Consider the following 17,865-nt stretch of genomic DNA (forward strand, 5'->3'; position numbering starts at 1 on the left):
AGCAGGAAGTTATTCTAAGCTAGCATTGGACAAAAGCTTTTTGGGAGGGGCATAGCTACTGTCCTACTGTAAATGCCGGTGTGTCAGAATATGGGTGTAATTTGGCCGTAAAGTGCTTGATGAATCTGACCCATCGACATTTACTGTAGGACAGGGCAGCAGTGCCCAAGCAGCTGGCACAGATGTAATTATGAAAGTATAACCAACACACGTTAATATATATTTTTAAACTCTTGTCTTGTCATACAACCTATTTTTTATTGTTGTCCTCTGCTTTACATTCAGACCTTCATCAGGCATGATGACTCATCATTGATGAGGCACAATGCCTGATGAAGGTCTGAGTGACTGAAACATTGCATCTTTAAGGGTTTAAATCCACTCTGAAAACCCATCTCTTCTCAATTGCCTTCAGCTCGTATGGCCTACTCTGGTCATTGAATGCATTTTAACGTTTGTGTTAAATTCAATGTATTAGTTTTTAGGTTTTTTATGATGTTTTTAAATGGAAAGCACCTTGGGTCAACTTCTGTTGTGTGCTGCACAAATAAAGGTGACTTGACAATAAATTGTTTGTAATTGAAGACCATCTCTATAGGCGTGTCTTCCTCTTTCACATTGGCATAGAATTACTTAATGCCACAGCTCTCTCTCTCTCTCTCTCTCTCTCTCTCTCTCTCTCTCTCTCTCTCTCTCTCTCTCTCTCTCTCTCTCTCTCTCTCGTTGTTGTGTTAATTAATTAATTTGTAACTCAGTGAATGTACAAATTTGGGTTAAATGTATACAGTCGCTGAAGATTCAGAGGGGTCTATTTTGATTGTCTTAAGTACCAGCTCTTAAAGGCCTGTCCATACTGTCTCCGACCACCAAACCTTTTGTCGGAAAGGTCCGGTTCAACTACAGAATGACATCACTTGCATCTTCTGAAAAGCATTACCCCGAATTAGAGTTTGGAAAGCTGCACGTCGGAAAGTCGAAACTCTCTGACGAAAAGTTTGGTTGTCGGGGACAGTATGGACAGGCCTACCCATCTAGAACGGGTACACATTTTCTGTATCATTATTTTATGCTTTAACTATTGAAAAATAGCAGATAAGCTTGTAGATCTGCTATTTTTGAAAAATCGTGAAAATTTGAATTTTGACCCGATTCTATAAGTGTCTTTTGAATCCTTCTAAGATTTTTTGAAAAACCCATGTTTTTATGTCAGCAATCTGGCTAGCCATCGTCAAAGAAAAGGTCCTTTTCACTTAAACTAGCCCTTACCCGTTCAAAGATATGAGCTCCAAAATGATGTGCAGTGTGTGGGTTATGGGATGTGCACTGTGCACACAGTATATGAGGGATGGAAAGTGTGGTGATATCGTATTAGTATATCAGTGTGTAACCATGGTAACGAGATAGCATATAGGGACCAGCTGACTGTGACGTCACACGCCATGTATGCCTGTTGGTAGCCTGAAATAAAGCTAACAGAACAGTACTCAGCCTGTGTGGAAAGTCCGTTATTAAGTACTTTCGGGGACACGACAGAAAGTAACTTTAACTGGTGCTTGCATGATGTTGGAGCATCAATGTAAGAAACCCGTTTCGTTTAATGGCTACAGAGATACTGTCCCCCCCCCCCCCCCCCCCAGCCTGCCCGCCCGCCCACCCGCCTGCACACACACCCGCCTGCCTGCGCACACACACACACACACACACACACACACACACACACACACACACACACACACACACACACACACACACACACACAGAGCTGGTTAAACATTTTGCCTCAAGCTAGATGCAGAATAGATGTGCCTCATACTAGATGCAGAATAGATAGTAGATACACCATAAAAATGCTAATATACAGCATACGATTTGTGAAAGTGACAAACGGGCTTCACAGTTATGTCAGGTGTGTTCCCGTTCAAAGATATGAGCTCCGAAATGATGTGCAGTGTGTGGGTTATGGGATGTGCACTGTGCACACAGTATATGAGGGATGGAAAGTAACTTTAACTGGTGCTTGCATGCTAATATGTAGGAGCATCAATGTAAGAAATACCCGTTCCATTTAACGGCTACAGAGATACTGTGTACCGATCTGCATGATTTTTGGACAACATCTGTAACAGGGCCAGAACCCCCCCCCCCCCCCCCCGCCCGCCCGCCTGCACACACACACACACTCCCCCCCCCCCCCCCCCCCCGTGTGTGTGTGTGTGTGTGTGTGTGGGGTGGTTTGTGTGTGATTGTGCTAATGGCCTGAACAACAGCGCCCCTCCCTTAACATGTGTGGTCACAAAAGGTACTGTAGGCTAAATAGATATAGATACACCATAAAAATGCTACAGCATACAGCATATGATTTGTGAAAGTGACAAACGGGCTTCACAGTTATGTCAGGTGTGTTCATATGCTTATGGTGATGCGATTTCAGATCAATTGCTCCAGCCACCGAGGAGAAACGCTGAGACAGACAGACAGACACTCACTCACTCAGACATTCGCAAAATTATAGTATAGATGGAGCTCAGTTAGTCTGTTCTTGAGACACTATGGCAGTGGTTCTCAAACCTTTTCATGTGAAGGACCCCCAAAATAATATGTATTTGGCCACGGACCCGCATCTCAAAATATTTAGTTCCAGGGACCACCCAGAAGCAAAATTTGAGTTACAAACGTTCGCTTAAAAAAGACATATATTCAAAGATTTTCACACATTTTCATGACTTTTCAAAAATAGCAGATCTACAAGCTTTCTCGGTGCCGCGCTGCAAGCTATATATAAGCTGTATATCTGCTATTTTTCAATAGTGAAAGCATTCAATAATCCTAGGCCTAAATGGGTTAAGTCAAGGCACAAGAGCTGGTACTTAAGACAATCAAAATACAGCCCTCAGGGTTTTACAGCGTATAATATGAAATCATATATATCACTATATTGCTGCAGGGCGGCCATAAGGCAGAGCGCTGCGTACTTTGGGGTCGGGGTGTCGACTGATAATGATCTGGACGGGACCCGGGGTGCACTGGCTCAGCACCGTGTAGACGTCGTTCAGAGCCATGCTGTAGACCACCGTGTCGTTGATCTCCATCAGCTCATCTCCACACCTGAACGTCAATGAGAGAGAGAGAGAGGAAGAGAGAGAGAGAGGGTTTGTGAAAATATGAGAGAGTGACAGAGAGACAGACAGAGGAAGAGAGAAGGACAGAAGGTCAAATACAAATGAGAGGCTATAAGCGATATTTCTCATTCACCTACAGCAGTGGTTTTCAACATTTTTCATATGAAGGCCCATTATTTTTCGGCATTCGAGATAACAGGCAAACGTTGGCGAAAACCTCTAATTGTGTAGACTTCTATGCAGTAAATAAGTAATGCAGATATTTAACACTAATTTAAACCAAATGGTTTCATTTTACACTTTCAAGAGTTAAAGATCTACAAGGGTCCATGGTATAGTGTTGAAAATCACTGACTTACAGTACAGTATTTATTTTCATACAATGTTCGCCACAGTCTGTCCATGGAAAGTAGAATTGCTCGGTTGAATCTATTAGATGAGGGGTATGGTGGTCCTTACCGCAGTCTTCCATCCATGTGAGCCACAGAGCCAGGTGACAGTGTGTGGATGTAGATACCAGGACAGCCATCGCCAGAGGGAACACAACATAGTCCTATACCCAGACCCACACCGGCCTCTGGACACACACACACACACACACACACACACACACACACACACACACACACACACACACACACACACACACACACACACACACACACACACACACACACACACACACACACACACACACACACACACAGTTGTGTGTTGAATTCTACAAATCCTCCATGTCAAATGCATGAATCAATGTTGAATGAATTGTGGAATAACGTCACAATAGTTTGAGCTAAAACATGCTGTACACTGAACTATATTTTGATATTATTAGCAGAAGCACACCAAATGACTGAAGGTCAACGTGGGCTGAAAAACAAAGGTTGTAAGCCTTCACAATACATGTCTACATGCAATTCCAAGTGGCTTGGTGTCACACTTCCGGCATGAAAACCATGACCTGGACAGCCAGAGGTCAATGTCCTGTCCCGACACACATGGAAATGCCCCTTGCCCATTGTTAAAGTGATCCCTGGCTAATACGACAAATATGTCTTAATACATTATAATAGTCCTCTATAACTACAATGTAAAATTAAAAACACCTTAAATATTTTATTTCTCCTAGAAATAACGAATCTTTCACTCAATAGGGGAAATGCCTGTCGCAAGCTGATGATGTCATAAATGTCATGTGTGATCTATCCCTATGGAATTCACGGCATGCATGTGCAAAAAACACATTTGAAATATTGATTTGATGCTCATATTAACCATAGGAAATATTAAGTTTGTTTTTATTTTCACATGCATGCCATAAATTCCATAGGGATAGATCACACATGACATTTATGACATCATCAACTTGCGACCCTGTTAAGTTAAAGATTAGCTATTTCTAGAAGAAATAAAATATTTAAGGTGTTTTTAATTTTACTTTGCAGTTATAGAGGACAATTATAATGTATTAAGGCATATTTGTCGTATTAGCCAGGGATCACTTTAAGTAAATACTTAGTAAGCATACTGTATCCCTACATCCCCTGGTGGATACTATTCAGACATACTCTGAGTTGTCTGGGTATAAGATCAATTGGAATAAATCTGAGGCTATGCCAATATCCAGATCATGTCATTCACATATGGTGACTCAATTCGGTTTCAGATGGGTTCCTATTGGAATTAAATACCTGGGAATTAAACTTACCTCAGATTTGGACAAAATTATTGCATTAAATCGTGAGCCATTACTTACGAAGATAGAAAATACATGTGGTTGTGGGGAAATGGGAAGGAAAAGTTGTACAGTACGTGACTCGACAGCTGTAGGTGAACTCTGACCTTTTGTATGAAGTGAGTTGAATCTATGTGACGTGAATGACCTGATGAAGGCTCATGGCCGAAATGCGGAAGCGTTCGTTTGTTGGTGCATGCGTGTGCCAATTTCAATTCCTACTTTTTAATATAATTTCCGGCTACACTTGACTTGTAGGTCAGTTGACTTGACCAGTGACTTGACCAGTGGCGTCAGTTCAGAAAAAGCTAAGGTATGGCAACATAACTGGTGTCCTCGCGCGCGTGCAAGGCAACAGGCATGATATATTTATTTTTAAGGAGTACATCTAATTTTTTCCCCCCGTTTCTATGGTTTCTTGGGCTGGATATGGCAGCCTGGAACGGTTGTTCAAGTGCATTGCACCTGTGCAGCTGACCTGCGGAACCTGGGAATATACCATTCTGTCAAGATGGGGAGAATAAAAGTGTGGAGAATATAATTATAATACCTTGTTAAAGTGACCATTTTGTTAAATTTGTAGTTATTTTACTGTAATTTAACAACATAATAACCAGCACAGATAGACACAGAGACATTCATGGATTTAAAAGTAACTTTTATGTTCCCCCCTGGACCCAGGGTATGGCAGCTGCATACCTCTGCCAAGGGCGTCAATTGGGTATGGCAGGGGTATGCAGGTTAAATGTTAATTTACAGTAAAATAACTACAAATGCAAAATTTAACAAAATGCTCACTTTAAAAAGGTATTATATTCTCCACACTTGACAAGACGGTATATTCCCAGGCTCCGTAGGTCAGCTGCACAGGTGCAATGCATTATTGTTAAATGTGGCACATTTACTAACATGCCAAGTTTAGCTGCACTCCAAGCTGCCTATCAGCCTAAGATGTATATGGCCTGATGTATCATGATGTACCATGCCTGTTGCTAAGGTATGGCAACATGACTGGTGTCTTGTCTTGTCATGCCATACCTTAGCTTTTTCTGAACTGACGCCACTGACCTCTGCCAACTGCCATACCCAATTGACGGCCCCTGCCCACTGACCTTTGTGCAGGGTGAGCTCCATCATGATGCGGTCCCTGGGTTTGGCGGGCTGGCCGGGCACCGCCAGCGTGTTGCTGCCTGCAGCGCTGCTCAGGTAGTTGTAGTCGCCCATGTCGGCGCTGGCCCTGGACGACATGCCCGTGCTGGAGCTGAGGGAGCGAGAGCGGCACAGCTGGGCCACCTGGCTCTGGCCACACAGGGCACCCATACGCAGGCTGGTACGCACCGCCAGAGTCAGCAGACCCTTCTTGATTTGCTACACACACACAGAGAGAGAGAGAAAGAGAGAATGCATTTAGCAATTTTAAATAGGTGGTGCCATGATTGTTCCCCCCTCTAAAACATGATTATCAGGTATTATGATTATACTAGGAGGAAGATGTTTTCCAAAAAAGTATACAGAAAGAGTTAAAATTGGGTTTTTGTGTGGCCACACCCCCAGTTCATTAAGTATGCATGGATTAAGTTAGCCACACCCCACAGTGTTGGGTGAATGGTAATTAGGGGAGGAGTTGATTCTGTGATGTAATTGTATCTGTGTTTTTTAACTGACACTTTTGACCACAAGGTGGCAGCCTCCAAGAGAAAACAAACAAATACCAAGAGAATACATAATTGCTCATAAAAACCACACCAGGGGGTCTAATGAAGTACTTTCAACCTCCTAGACACATGAAAAACAGAAAAAGTACAAAACTATGGCACCACCTCTTTAAGTGATTTAAAGCAGTGGTTCTCAACCTGTGGGTCGGGACCCCCAGGGGGGGTCCCCAAATTATTCTGGGGGGTCCCCAGATGATTAACTTAATGTGCAACATTGTTTTTTCTCACTCAACAGTAAACGAGCCAACATAAAGTTTAAGCGTATATAGAGGGTATCTCTATACACATCTATCTCTAGCACATTTCTAAAGTGACAGTTTGAGAACTTTTTATACCTCTAATTAAACATTGGCCAAATTGTCAAATATTAGAGGCCGAAATTGTGAAAATAGCCGATCTACATGCTCATTGCGAGGCGTTGTGAGCATGTAGATCTGCTATTTTCACAATAGAACCGTGTTATAGAACCGCGTTATACAAAATGTAACTCTTAGTGCTCGTCAGGGTGGGAGGGGGGTCCTCAGTTAAAATATGATTATTTGGGGGGTCGCAGACTGAAAAGGTTGAAAACAACTGATGTAAAGTAACATATTCAAGTACTGTACTTTTGTGGTATTTTTACTTTAGAAAATTAAAAATATTCTGTACTTTTACTCCACTACACTTATTTGAAAACTTTGGTTACTAGTTACGTTGTAGATTTTGATTATTATTACAAAACATACATTAAACCACTTCAGCCCTACTGTATGAACATACATAAACATAGCAAATAAAAAGAATGTGGTAAGTATGCATGATTATAGATAATGGTATGGTAATATGGAAATATTTAATGCTATGGTAGGGTATCTTTGCATTACTTTGAATTTGTGCAGTGCGTCCTCGTGAGTCAGACCATGTAGCGACTCTCCGTTCAGTTCCAGGATCTCATCTCCTGTGTGGAACAGACCTTCAGTTCAGTTCAATTCAAACTTTATTTCAGACTCAAGGTCTATATAGATCTAAAAAAGAAAAAGAAAAAAACAACAACATAAAAGCATTCATAAGGCATTGACACTAAGACTAAGGCTTGCCCACCTGCCCCCAGCAGGTAAATAAAACTTTAGGGCAGGTGGAGTTTGCTTTCAGGTTGCCCGACCGGGCAAGTGCTCATTTGAGAGGGGACGCAACCGTCTATAAACACAACACCAGATATCTGTCTAAACACCTGAATGTGGCCAGAGAGCTCTGTCTTCTGGTCTGTGGAATGTAAAATAAGAGCACTGTTTACCTATAATGTGCTGTTTTTACTGTTGCTACACAAAAATATAAAATAAGTGTGAAACCATAGACATATTCAATCATAGCTATGTAGGTATTTGGATTTGGACGTATTGAGGTATGATCGCACAGCCCCAGAAAGTAAATAAATAAGTGTTAAATTGAGCGGTAATTAAAATCTTACCTATCATGTTATAATGGGCTATTTACTTTTCGGGCAAGTGTGCATGACCTTTGGGCAAGTAGAACATGACCTGTACTTGCCTGACGGGCAAGTGCCTCTGAGGCCTTAGTGTCAACCCCTGATTCATACATACAGACAGGCAGACAATTCACATGAAATATTTACAGTCAGAGCTTGTTGAATGTCTTCAAACGCGGTTGCACACAATAAAAGCTGGTCTAAATTATAACACACGTCACATGCAGATGGACGGCATGGATTGTGATGAAATCAGATTAACCCGTTTAGGCCTAGAATTATTGAATGCTTTAACCAGTGAAAAATAGCAGATATACAAGCTCACGGTGCCGCGCTGCGAGCTTGTAGATCTGCTATTTTTTTGAAAAAGTTGTGAAAATGTGTGCAAATCTTTGAATATATGTATTTTCAAAGCGAACGTTTGTAACTCGAATTTTACTTCTGGGGGGTCCCTTGAACTAAATCTTTTGAGAGGGGAGTCCGTGGCCAAATACATATCATTTTGGGGGTCCTTGACATGAAAAAGTTTGAGAACCACTGACATAGTAGTCTCTCAAGAACAGACTAACTAATTATTAATTTAATTTACTTTTCATACTGTATATTCATTTATTGTATTATTTTATGTCGCTATGTTATGTTATTTTTATTTTATTTTATTTTTATGATTATTTTATTTCTATGCTGTTAAATGAGGTGAGATTACTTTATAAACCCAACTGGGTTTTTTAAATCTCACCTGCACAACCCAAGTCAATATTATTTGTTTCAAATGTGTTGTTTTTTTAAAATGTGCAAATAAACAAAAAACAAAAAAAACTGAGCTCCAGTTAAGTGAAAAGGACCTTTTCTTTGACGATGGCTGGCCAGATTGCCGACATAGAAACATAGGGTTTTTCAAAAAACCTTAGAAGGATTCAAAAGACACTTATAGAATCTGGTCAAAATTCTAATTTTCACGATTTTTCAAAAATAGCAGATCTACAAGCTCGCAGCGCGGCACTCGGTGCCGCGCTGTGAGCTTGTAGATCTGCTAATTTTCAATAGTTAAAGCATAAAATAATGATACACAATAATGTGTACCCGTTCTAAATGGGTTGCAAAAACAATGTTGGGGACAATTTGCATAAAATAACTGAATCTGAGGTTAAATGTGAACACTAGGTGGCAATTGCCATCCCCTGATGACGCCAAATAACATCCCTGCACTCGGGTATCGAACCCACAACTCGTTGTCAGGCTCCTTAACCGCTTGGCCAGCGGCACCCCATACAGTATGCCACCTGTAGTTACTTCACGGGTGAACATTATCAGAGTCCAAAATGCTTTAAACTGTGAAACCATCTGAAGAAGAGCTCTTATGAAATACCAATAGGCCCATCGCCTGTGTACACCTGGGCATACCATTTGCAACATTGTCTATGGGTGACTTCATCTGTGAGAACATCAGTGACGCAATGACCGAGGTGCTTAATCTCTGCAGTGCACACTTCAAGAACGTTATTACTGAGAATAAAATGAGGAAATATTGACTTTTTGTCTTCTTTGCATCACACAATCATAGTGCTACTCTTCTTGGAGTTTATTTTATTTAATTTCATGTTAAAATCAATACTGGGAACACTTCCACATAAGCTGTTGAAGCCAGCACTTTGTGGGGAAAAGTTATGTATTATATTATGTCCAAGGACACTCAAATCTGCACTACATCTATTTTACGACGCATGCACCGTTCAGAGTACTACCGCCGTGTTGTAACAGTATATTACAAGCATTATGTAGTAGCATTATCACCACATAATAAAATGTGCATATTTTATAAACTATTACTTTATAAATTATCATCATAAAACAACCGCAATACATTACAGATGTTGTAGATTGTTAAACGGTTCCACTTCTTGGTCATCTGCACACTGCAGCGTCTTATGGTATTTATCGAAACACATGATCTGATGTCGTACTTTTTGACCACGTTAACCGTGGTGTCCCCATGTTGGGCATTTCCAGATTAATTCATCTGGTTGCCCAAACTTATTTCGCAGCGCTACTCCTCACACAGTTTTGGTGGCACGCACTTGGGCCATATGTCAAATCGACCGGCTTCATCGGAACTCGTCTGGGTGAGGCCTATATGTACACAAGAGCTACGTTATATATAGTTTAATTTATATTAATGTATTCATGAATAGATTTTCTCCACTGACTTGAATGGGAAAATGCTAAAATTTAACTTTTCCCAAATATGGATATGACTGACATCATAGATTTCTGACGTCACATAGACCACATGAGATTGACACAGTATGTCCATATATGGGCATTCCAAGATATGGGCTTAATATTGATGACATCATGGGATTTCCATATATGGGCATAAAAGGGACAAGGACGGAATGGTTAGCACCGCTCAAATAGGGACGAGGACTGACAGATACAGAGATATCCATATATGGGCAAAATGGTAAGACGGAATACATTTCCCAGCGGATTCCTCGTGACTGGCGTCAGGGCAACCACACTGGGAATTTCACAGAATTGCATCTTTCTACTTATCAAACATTGTCGAAGATTTAAAAAATCGTTTAAAAAGGGTAAAGAACTATGGTGAAAATAGACGATCTTCAAGCTCACAATGTGTCAACATGCCTCACATGCGGTTGACTGTTTTTGCTATTTCTTTCAGCTTGTAGCCTCAGGTCTTTATGGGTTTAGGACAGGGGTTCCCAAACTTCTTTGTCTCAGGGCACCCCATAAATATTCTTTTTAATCCGAGGCACCCCTACATTATAATTTTCACTCCCAGCACCTTATATTTATAGCAAATCGTCGTTGTCGGGTGGAAACTTTGTATGTCCAAAACCGATCTGTAAAATGTACTAAACTAGTGAAAACAGCCGATCTACAAGCACACTAGTGAAAACAGCCGATCTACAAGCACACAACGCCTTGCATCGCTTTGCTTTACCAAAAGACGTACACTTTTGAAACCGACAGTGACGATATTTTAGTGATCATGTTGCGAGGAAAACGTTGAGATAATAGCCATTTTGGTTAGAACTGACCGAAAACAACTTTGTACTTCAAGTTTAAAATGATACTAAATATTTTTTCAAGTGTCAAAAATGAATTCCAAATATTATCAAATGATCTCGCGGCACCCCTGGACTGCCGTCACGGCACCCCAGGGTGCCCCGTCACCCACTTTGAAAAGCCCTGGTTTAGGAACACCCTATGAAGCATACAGTACGTTGGTGTAGGAGTGTTTGCTAAGGGTGGTCCCTCACCCTCCTGCAGCCTCCCGTCAGCAGCTGCGGCTCCACCAGGGAAGATGGTCTTCACGTAGATGCCCATCGGTCCATACATGCTGTCCCTTCCTCCCACGATGCTGAAGCCCAGACTCTGTGGGCACAGCAAAGGAAGGTAAGTTGACATTAATAAGACACTTTATTTTTCAGAACCCTTTTGCTACAATCGTTGGCAGAACGTCACCTCTATCTCTGACATCACACTCTGACGTCACTGTGATGTCATAGGAACCAAATCCCTTTTATGCCCATATGGAGATATGGAGATCCCTGTGATGTCAGGGGAACAAAATCACTTTTATGCCCATATATGGAGATCCCTGTGATGCCAGGGGAACCAAATCCAAAAGACATGGCCCTCGCCCTTTAAGGGCGAGGTCGCCTTGAGGCATCTTATTGGTAATAATATTCATAATCTACAAACTAGTAACAAAAGTTTTCAAATAATTGTTCAATATTTGCCTCTGCGATGAGTAGAAGTCAAAGTATTGAAAATCAGAAATACTGAAGTAAAGCTAAAGTACCTCAGAATTGTAATTAAGTACAGTACTTGAGTACTTAGTTTACTTTACACCACCGGTGGCAAGGATACAATCATGTGATATCATCAACAACAGAGTCTTGTATTGTACTGTACTGTATGTGCTACAGTACTGTACTGTACTGTATGTGCTACAGTACTGTACTGTACTGTATGTGCTACAGCTGACAGCAAGGCCCCCATTCCCTAGCCTGGCATTGGCAGACTGATCACGTGGGATCACTAACCAAGTGATCAGTCTGCGAATGCAAGGCTACACATTCCCAGCAATGTGATGAATATGATGATTAAATGTAGGGGCGTCACAGGGGGGGGAAGTTGGATGGACTGAGTTACTAGGGCCCAAGGTGGAGGGGCCTGGAATTATTTTATACTTTAGCTTCCGTGCCGCGCTGTGAGCTTGTATATCTGCTATTTTTTAAAAGTTGTGAAAACGTGTGCACATCTTTGAATTTATGTATTTTTTTAAGTGAACATTTGTAACTAAAATTTTGCTTCTGGGTGGTCCCTGGAACTAAATATTTTGAGATTGGGGTCCGTGGGCCAAATACATATCATTTTGGGGGGGTCCTTCACATGAAAATGTTTGAGCACCACTGACATGAAAACACAGGTTTTTCAAAAAAAACTTCGAAGGATTTGAAATATTCAAAGACTTGCACAAATGTCACGATTTTTCAAAAATAGCAGATCTACAAGCTCGCAGCGCGGCACTCGGTGTCGCGCTGTGAGCTTGTATATCTGCTATTTTTCAATAGTTAAAGTACCGCAGGGCCCAGAACTTGGTGCGACACCCCTCCCTGATTGGATGGTTCCCTCACCTTGCCGTGGCCCTTCATGAGCACAATGTTACAGATGATGAAGGCTTGGACGTTACTGCAGGAGTGTACCAGCTGGGCGGAGCTGAGGGAGCGTGAGGGGCGGTGCACGGGCTGGAGAAGTGACGTGCACACACACACACACACGCACACGCACACACACACACACACACACACACACACACACACACACACACACACACACACACACACGCACACACGCACACGCACACGCACACACCATTATTTCATTATATTCCTTCCCTTTGCTAAAACCAGATGTTTGTAGTCTATTACCCGACTGTTTTATAGTATCGCTCTTCCTCAGGAGAGGATTGTTTTTGACATTCTGAACACATCTGTAGTCCATGTCAAATGTTTGCAGTGTATGAGGTGAGAAATGGTTTAGGTCTATGCATTTTATTCGATTTAATGTGGCCAAGAATGGAAATTGATAACCAAGCAATCTATCGACTGAAGGGGTTATTAAATTAATACATTAATTCATAAATTGACCCAAATGTAACAACAAAACACAGTATTTCCTTGCTTACGGTAATGAAAGTATTCCTTAAGTGTAATAAACACGGTCGCCTCGGGGAAACAAGGAAGTGTTGACCAAATACAGTGGAATACATTTTCGGTTACTGCATCTTACATTTCTCGCTTCAAATGTTTTCAAAAACATTCTTGAGAGCAATAGTTGTAAATGACATTGTGTGTTTGTTTACATGGCTGTCATGTTGGATAGTACAGCATAAAATCCTGCCGACACTGGTGAATGCTAACCTGGTGAATGTTAACCACTATGCCTACACCTAACCCTAACCCTAACTTCAGTAAAACTATGCCTTAACCTAGCCCTAAAACCTAACCCTAACCCTAACCCTTAGTCGTAATAATGTAGAAATACAGAGATTGCCTCTGATTTCTCTGAGCCTTTGATTGTTATCTAGAGCGGAGCGGTGTCAGGTCATCAAGAAATAACACACAGCTGAATTCAGCGATTGACCAGTCAGAATCAAGCATTCAACCAAGCCGTGTAATAAGTGTTATTAAAACCCACTCAAAACTACAGTATAATCAGAAACACAATACACTCCTGTCTCAGTAGCATAGTGTGACTGCAATTACTAAGGATAAATCATTGCTGAAGGGCAGAAACCTTAACCGAATCTCCAAATTTAGACTGTTTTTTTTCTTTTGTAAATGAATGCCCTACTTCACTACAGTGTCACACAAAAGTAGTAAAAATAGCAGATCTGCAACCTCAAACACGTGAACTTAATGTTGTTTGCTCTTTTTGTGTGAAAGTGAATAAGTCTGTGGGCTTTATAATATTGAATCAACTCAGTGTTATGAAAAGTAACGGTTTTGGACTCCTGTCTGAATGTATTTTCTCAGTAGAGGTGTGAGTATCTACTGCAGGGTTCCCCAATTAGTTTTCCCCAAGGGCCGAATTTATCATTTTAAAAATGATTTAAACTAGTGAAAACAGCCGATTTACAAGCACACAACGCCTCGCGATGCGAGGCGTTGTGTGCTTGTAGATCTGCTGTTTTCACTACTTTTGTGCGACGGCCTTGTATGATGAAGCAGGACTTTACTTTGCGAAAGAACATACAAATTTGGAGATACAAGGTTTTCACCTGACAACGACGATATACTAGTGTTGTTGCTGCTCTTATACCTTATACCACCAACCCCAACTGGGGTTGGTGGGGGCCAGACAGTATCACCCCGCTGCCTTGGGGAACCCTGATCTACAGACACACAGACACACAGACACACGCACACACACCTGTGTGCCAGTGTGAAGGAACTCCAGTTGCTGGGACAGAGACTTCCTGTTGCCGTAGAAGCCGTTGCCGTTGCCATGGGGATGGCTGGTGTACATCTCTGAGCTCTTCATGATGATGGTGTCCAGGTCCCCGATCCAGTACGGATGGACACCTGCATGTATGCGCCGCACGCACGCACACGCACACACACAAATAAACACACACACACACACACACACACACACACACACACACACACACACACACACACACACACACACACACACACACACACACACACACACACACACACACACACACACACACCCACACGTAAGGATGAACACCTGCATGTGTACACACACCCACACTAGGGCTGCAACTAGACAGGATTTCTCTTACACATTATCCTAGCGATTACTTTTTCCACTAATAGAGTAATCAAGAAGTTCATTTATCCACCTCTTTCCACGGGAGTTTACTGGAGATTATTTGGACCACACTTCCGGTTTAACAGCAGACAAGCTCACGTCGCGTCGCAGATGCAGCCCGTTGTGAGCTTGTAAATCACACTCGGTTGCGGCGCCGGAAGCTCGGTACAACGTCTGCGCAATGCACTATGGGGCGTTGGAAAGCCGTGGATATATATATATATATATATATATATATATATATATATATATGAGGGATGCACCGATGAGACATTTTGTGCCGATATCGATATCTGATACAATTAATTATTATGATCTAATTCTGTATTAAATATATATTTTTTTCTTTTTTTCTTTTTTTTGAAAAATACATGTTAGTCACGGGGTATCTGCAGGTTTAGCCCAGTCAGATTGGACTTTTTTAATACCTTATATTTAAAGGAGTAGTTCACCCCCAAAATGACTTTTTTTCTATTGATTACTCACACCATGGAGACTTGAGTTCAATAATATTTTTTTGTGAAGTCACATGAAGTCTTCCAGACTATCAGACAAATATAGACTTGAGTGTGAGATCAGAGCTAATGGAATAAAGTACGTTAAGAGAGGCTGCAGAAGCCAGACCAATCCCACATGATCAGCGACCGGCTGCTTCCGACAACAGGAAGGAAATTAAATGAAATGAAATCTCATCTATTAGCGCATGCACCGCTTAGCTCATGGTAACAGGCCTCTGATTACTGAGAGAGGAGGAGGACTCAGGGAATGAGACGTGGTACACGTATGTGTGTGTGTGTGTGCGTGCGTGCGTGCGTGCGTGCGTGCGTGCGTGCGTGTGTGCGTGCGTGCGTGTGTGTGCGCGTGCATACTTGTTGAATTGGAGCGTGTTCTCTTGCAGCCTGCCTGTCCCTCTGAGCTTTGCTCCGTCTTCTCTGTCTCCCAGCATCTTTCCTCATTCACCTCTGGAATAGGCAACTACACACACACACACACACACACACACACACACACACACACACACACACACACACACACACACACAGGAACACATGGGTATAATGCTGCGGGCTGGTACAATGGTGAATTCAAACAATTCTCAAGGTGCTATTGTAATGGCCTGTCCACACCATCACCAACTAATTTATAGCAATAAAGAGAAACCTTTCTAACTCCAGTGGCTGGCACTTGAGCCTCAGCATGCCTATTCTGGGGGAACATTCAGCCAAAAATTGCCGATCTACAAGCTCAATCCCTTTGAATACAGTAGATACTGTAGGCTATTTTTGGCAAAGAGATTTGGTGTCGATGGAAAAACACGGCCCGAGTCCAGTTGTAACTCAAGTCTTTTTCACTAAAGACTACAGGGTTTAAAGATGGGGTGCCATGATTTTCACCCCTATAAAACATGATTATCTACTATTATGATTATACTAGGAGGAAGACTTTTTCCAAAAAAGTGTGCAGAAAGAGATAAAATTATGTTTATGTGGCCACACCCACCAGTTCATTGGTATGCGTGGTTGTCATGGTGGGTGGTGACCCAGCTGAAGCTAGCCACACCCATGTGTGTTGGGTGAATGGTAATTAGGGGAGGGGTTGATTCTATGATGTAATAAGTATGGGTGTTTTTGGAACGGCACGTCTGACCCAGCAGGTGGCATCCTCCAGCTAAAAAACCCAATAAAAAGAGAATGCATAATTGCTCATAACAACCACACCAGGGGGTCTAATGAACTACTGTCAACCTCCTAGACACATGAAAACCAGAAAAAGTACAAAACTATGGCACCACCTCTTTAAGTGGTTAACTCTGCTGTTCGTTGTAACAGCATTCATGCCGCTTACTCCAACCTTGCACTTTGGATGCGTCTCTGGATCAGTGGTAAAAGTGTAAAGTGAGAGTGAGCAGTAAAAGTGTTACCTTGAGGTGGTTGTTGTTGACCAGGATGAGCCCTGCTGGGGGCTCAGCCGGACACATGGGAGCAGGGTGCTGGGGGGCCGTGGTCAGCACGGGAGAGTGTCCGTCATCTCCACATGTGGACATGTCCTGCACACACACACACGCACGCACGCACGCACGCACAGAATAAAAAACAATGTTGTTGCGTTAGTTCCAGTCCATTGATTTTATCACGTCTAGCCCTTTTATACTTTGGCTATTTGAAAAGATGATCTCACAAGTCTCTCACACCACAAAATCTCTGAAAAATCTTTTTTTCCCCAAAAATAGGGATGCCAGGGTTAATGTGTCTATTTTATGACAACGTAATACAAAAAGCCTTCAGCTCAATCAAGCAGACTTAAATCAATGATACATAAACTGTCTGCAACATAGTTCTTTTTTCTGAAATCGGATCCAAATGAATGATTTAGCCGTTTTGAACTTTCTTGGCAGGTTTGTGTTAGCTAATATTGGGAACTAAGAAAAGGAGCATGCCAGGACAAGTTCTGAAAGAATAACAGAGTGTGTGTTGAAAACAACATCAGCTGATATCCCAGAACCGTCGTCACATGCTTAGGGATTCGTTCCTGTTTCTCTGTTCCTCCCATATTCCTGTCCCCTGTCTCCCTGGTTCTCTGGCTGTCTCTTTCCCTCTTGCTTGAGCAGGGACGTGCTGGCCATTGGGAAAAGCGGGACAACTCCCGAACGGCCGGGAAAAAAATAAAAATAAATGTCGGCCTTCCATTTTGGGGGGTGGGCGGCCAACAAAGTAAATCGTCACTGTCGGGCAGAAACCTCGTATCTCCAAGTTTCAAATTTATAATTTTTTTTGCAAAGTAAAGCCCTGCTTCATCATATAAGGCCGTTGCACAAAAGTAGTGAAAACAGAAGATCTACAAGCACACAATGCCTCGCGGTGCGAGGCGTTGTGTGCTTGTAGATCGTCTGTTTTCACTAGTTTAAATCATTTTTAAAATGTTAAATACAAAACAAACGGTTTTGGACATACA

General features: G+C 42.0%; 1 protein-coding gene across 4 annotated transcripts in view; it reads right to left on the bottom strand.

Annotated features, from left to right (window-relative positions):
- il16 (interleukin 16) overlaps nt 1-17,865 on the bottom strand; it is a 104,860-nt gene that overhangs the window by 20,318 nt on the left and 66,677 nt on the right. For all 4 annotated transcript variants that reach the window (XM_080729204.1, XM_080729207.1, XM_080729206.1 and 1 more), the window contains 9 exons: nt 16,835-16,960; nt 15,783-15,888; nt 14,503-14,654; nt 12,705-12,815; nt 11,322-11,436; nt 7,433-7,506; nt 5,967-6,222; nt 3,579-3,696; nt 2,973-3,105 (listed from right to left, as the gene is read on the bottom strand). In XM_080729204.1, the coding sequence (XP_080585330.1) occupies nt 2,973-3,105; nt 3,579-3,696; nt 5,967-6,222; nt 7,433-7,506; nt 11,322-11,436; nt 12,705-12,815; nt 14,503-14,654; nt 15,783-15,888; nt 16,835-16,960 (1,191 nt within the window). The remainder of the gene's footprint in view (nt 1-2,972; nt 3,106-3,578; nt 3,697-5,966; nt 6,223-7,432; nt 7,507-11,321; nt 11,437-12,704; nt 12,816-14,502; nt 14,655-15,782; nt 15,889-16,834; nt 16,961-17,865) is intronic.

This window comes from Nannobrachium achirus, assembly GCF_963921795.1.
Source record: "Nannobrachium achirus genome assembly, chromosome: 7".
NCBI lineage: Eukaryota > Metazoa > Chordata > Actinopteri > Myctophiformes > Myctophidae > Nannobrachium > Nannobrachium achirus.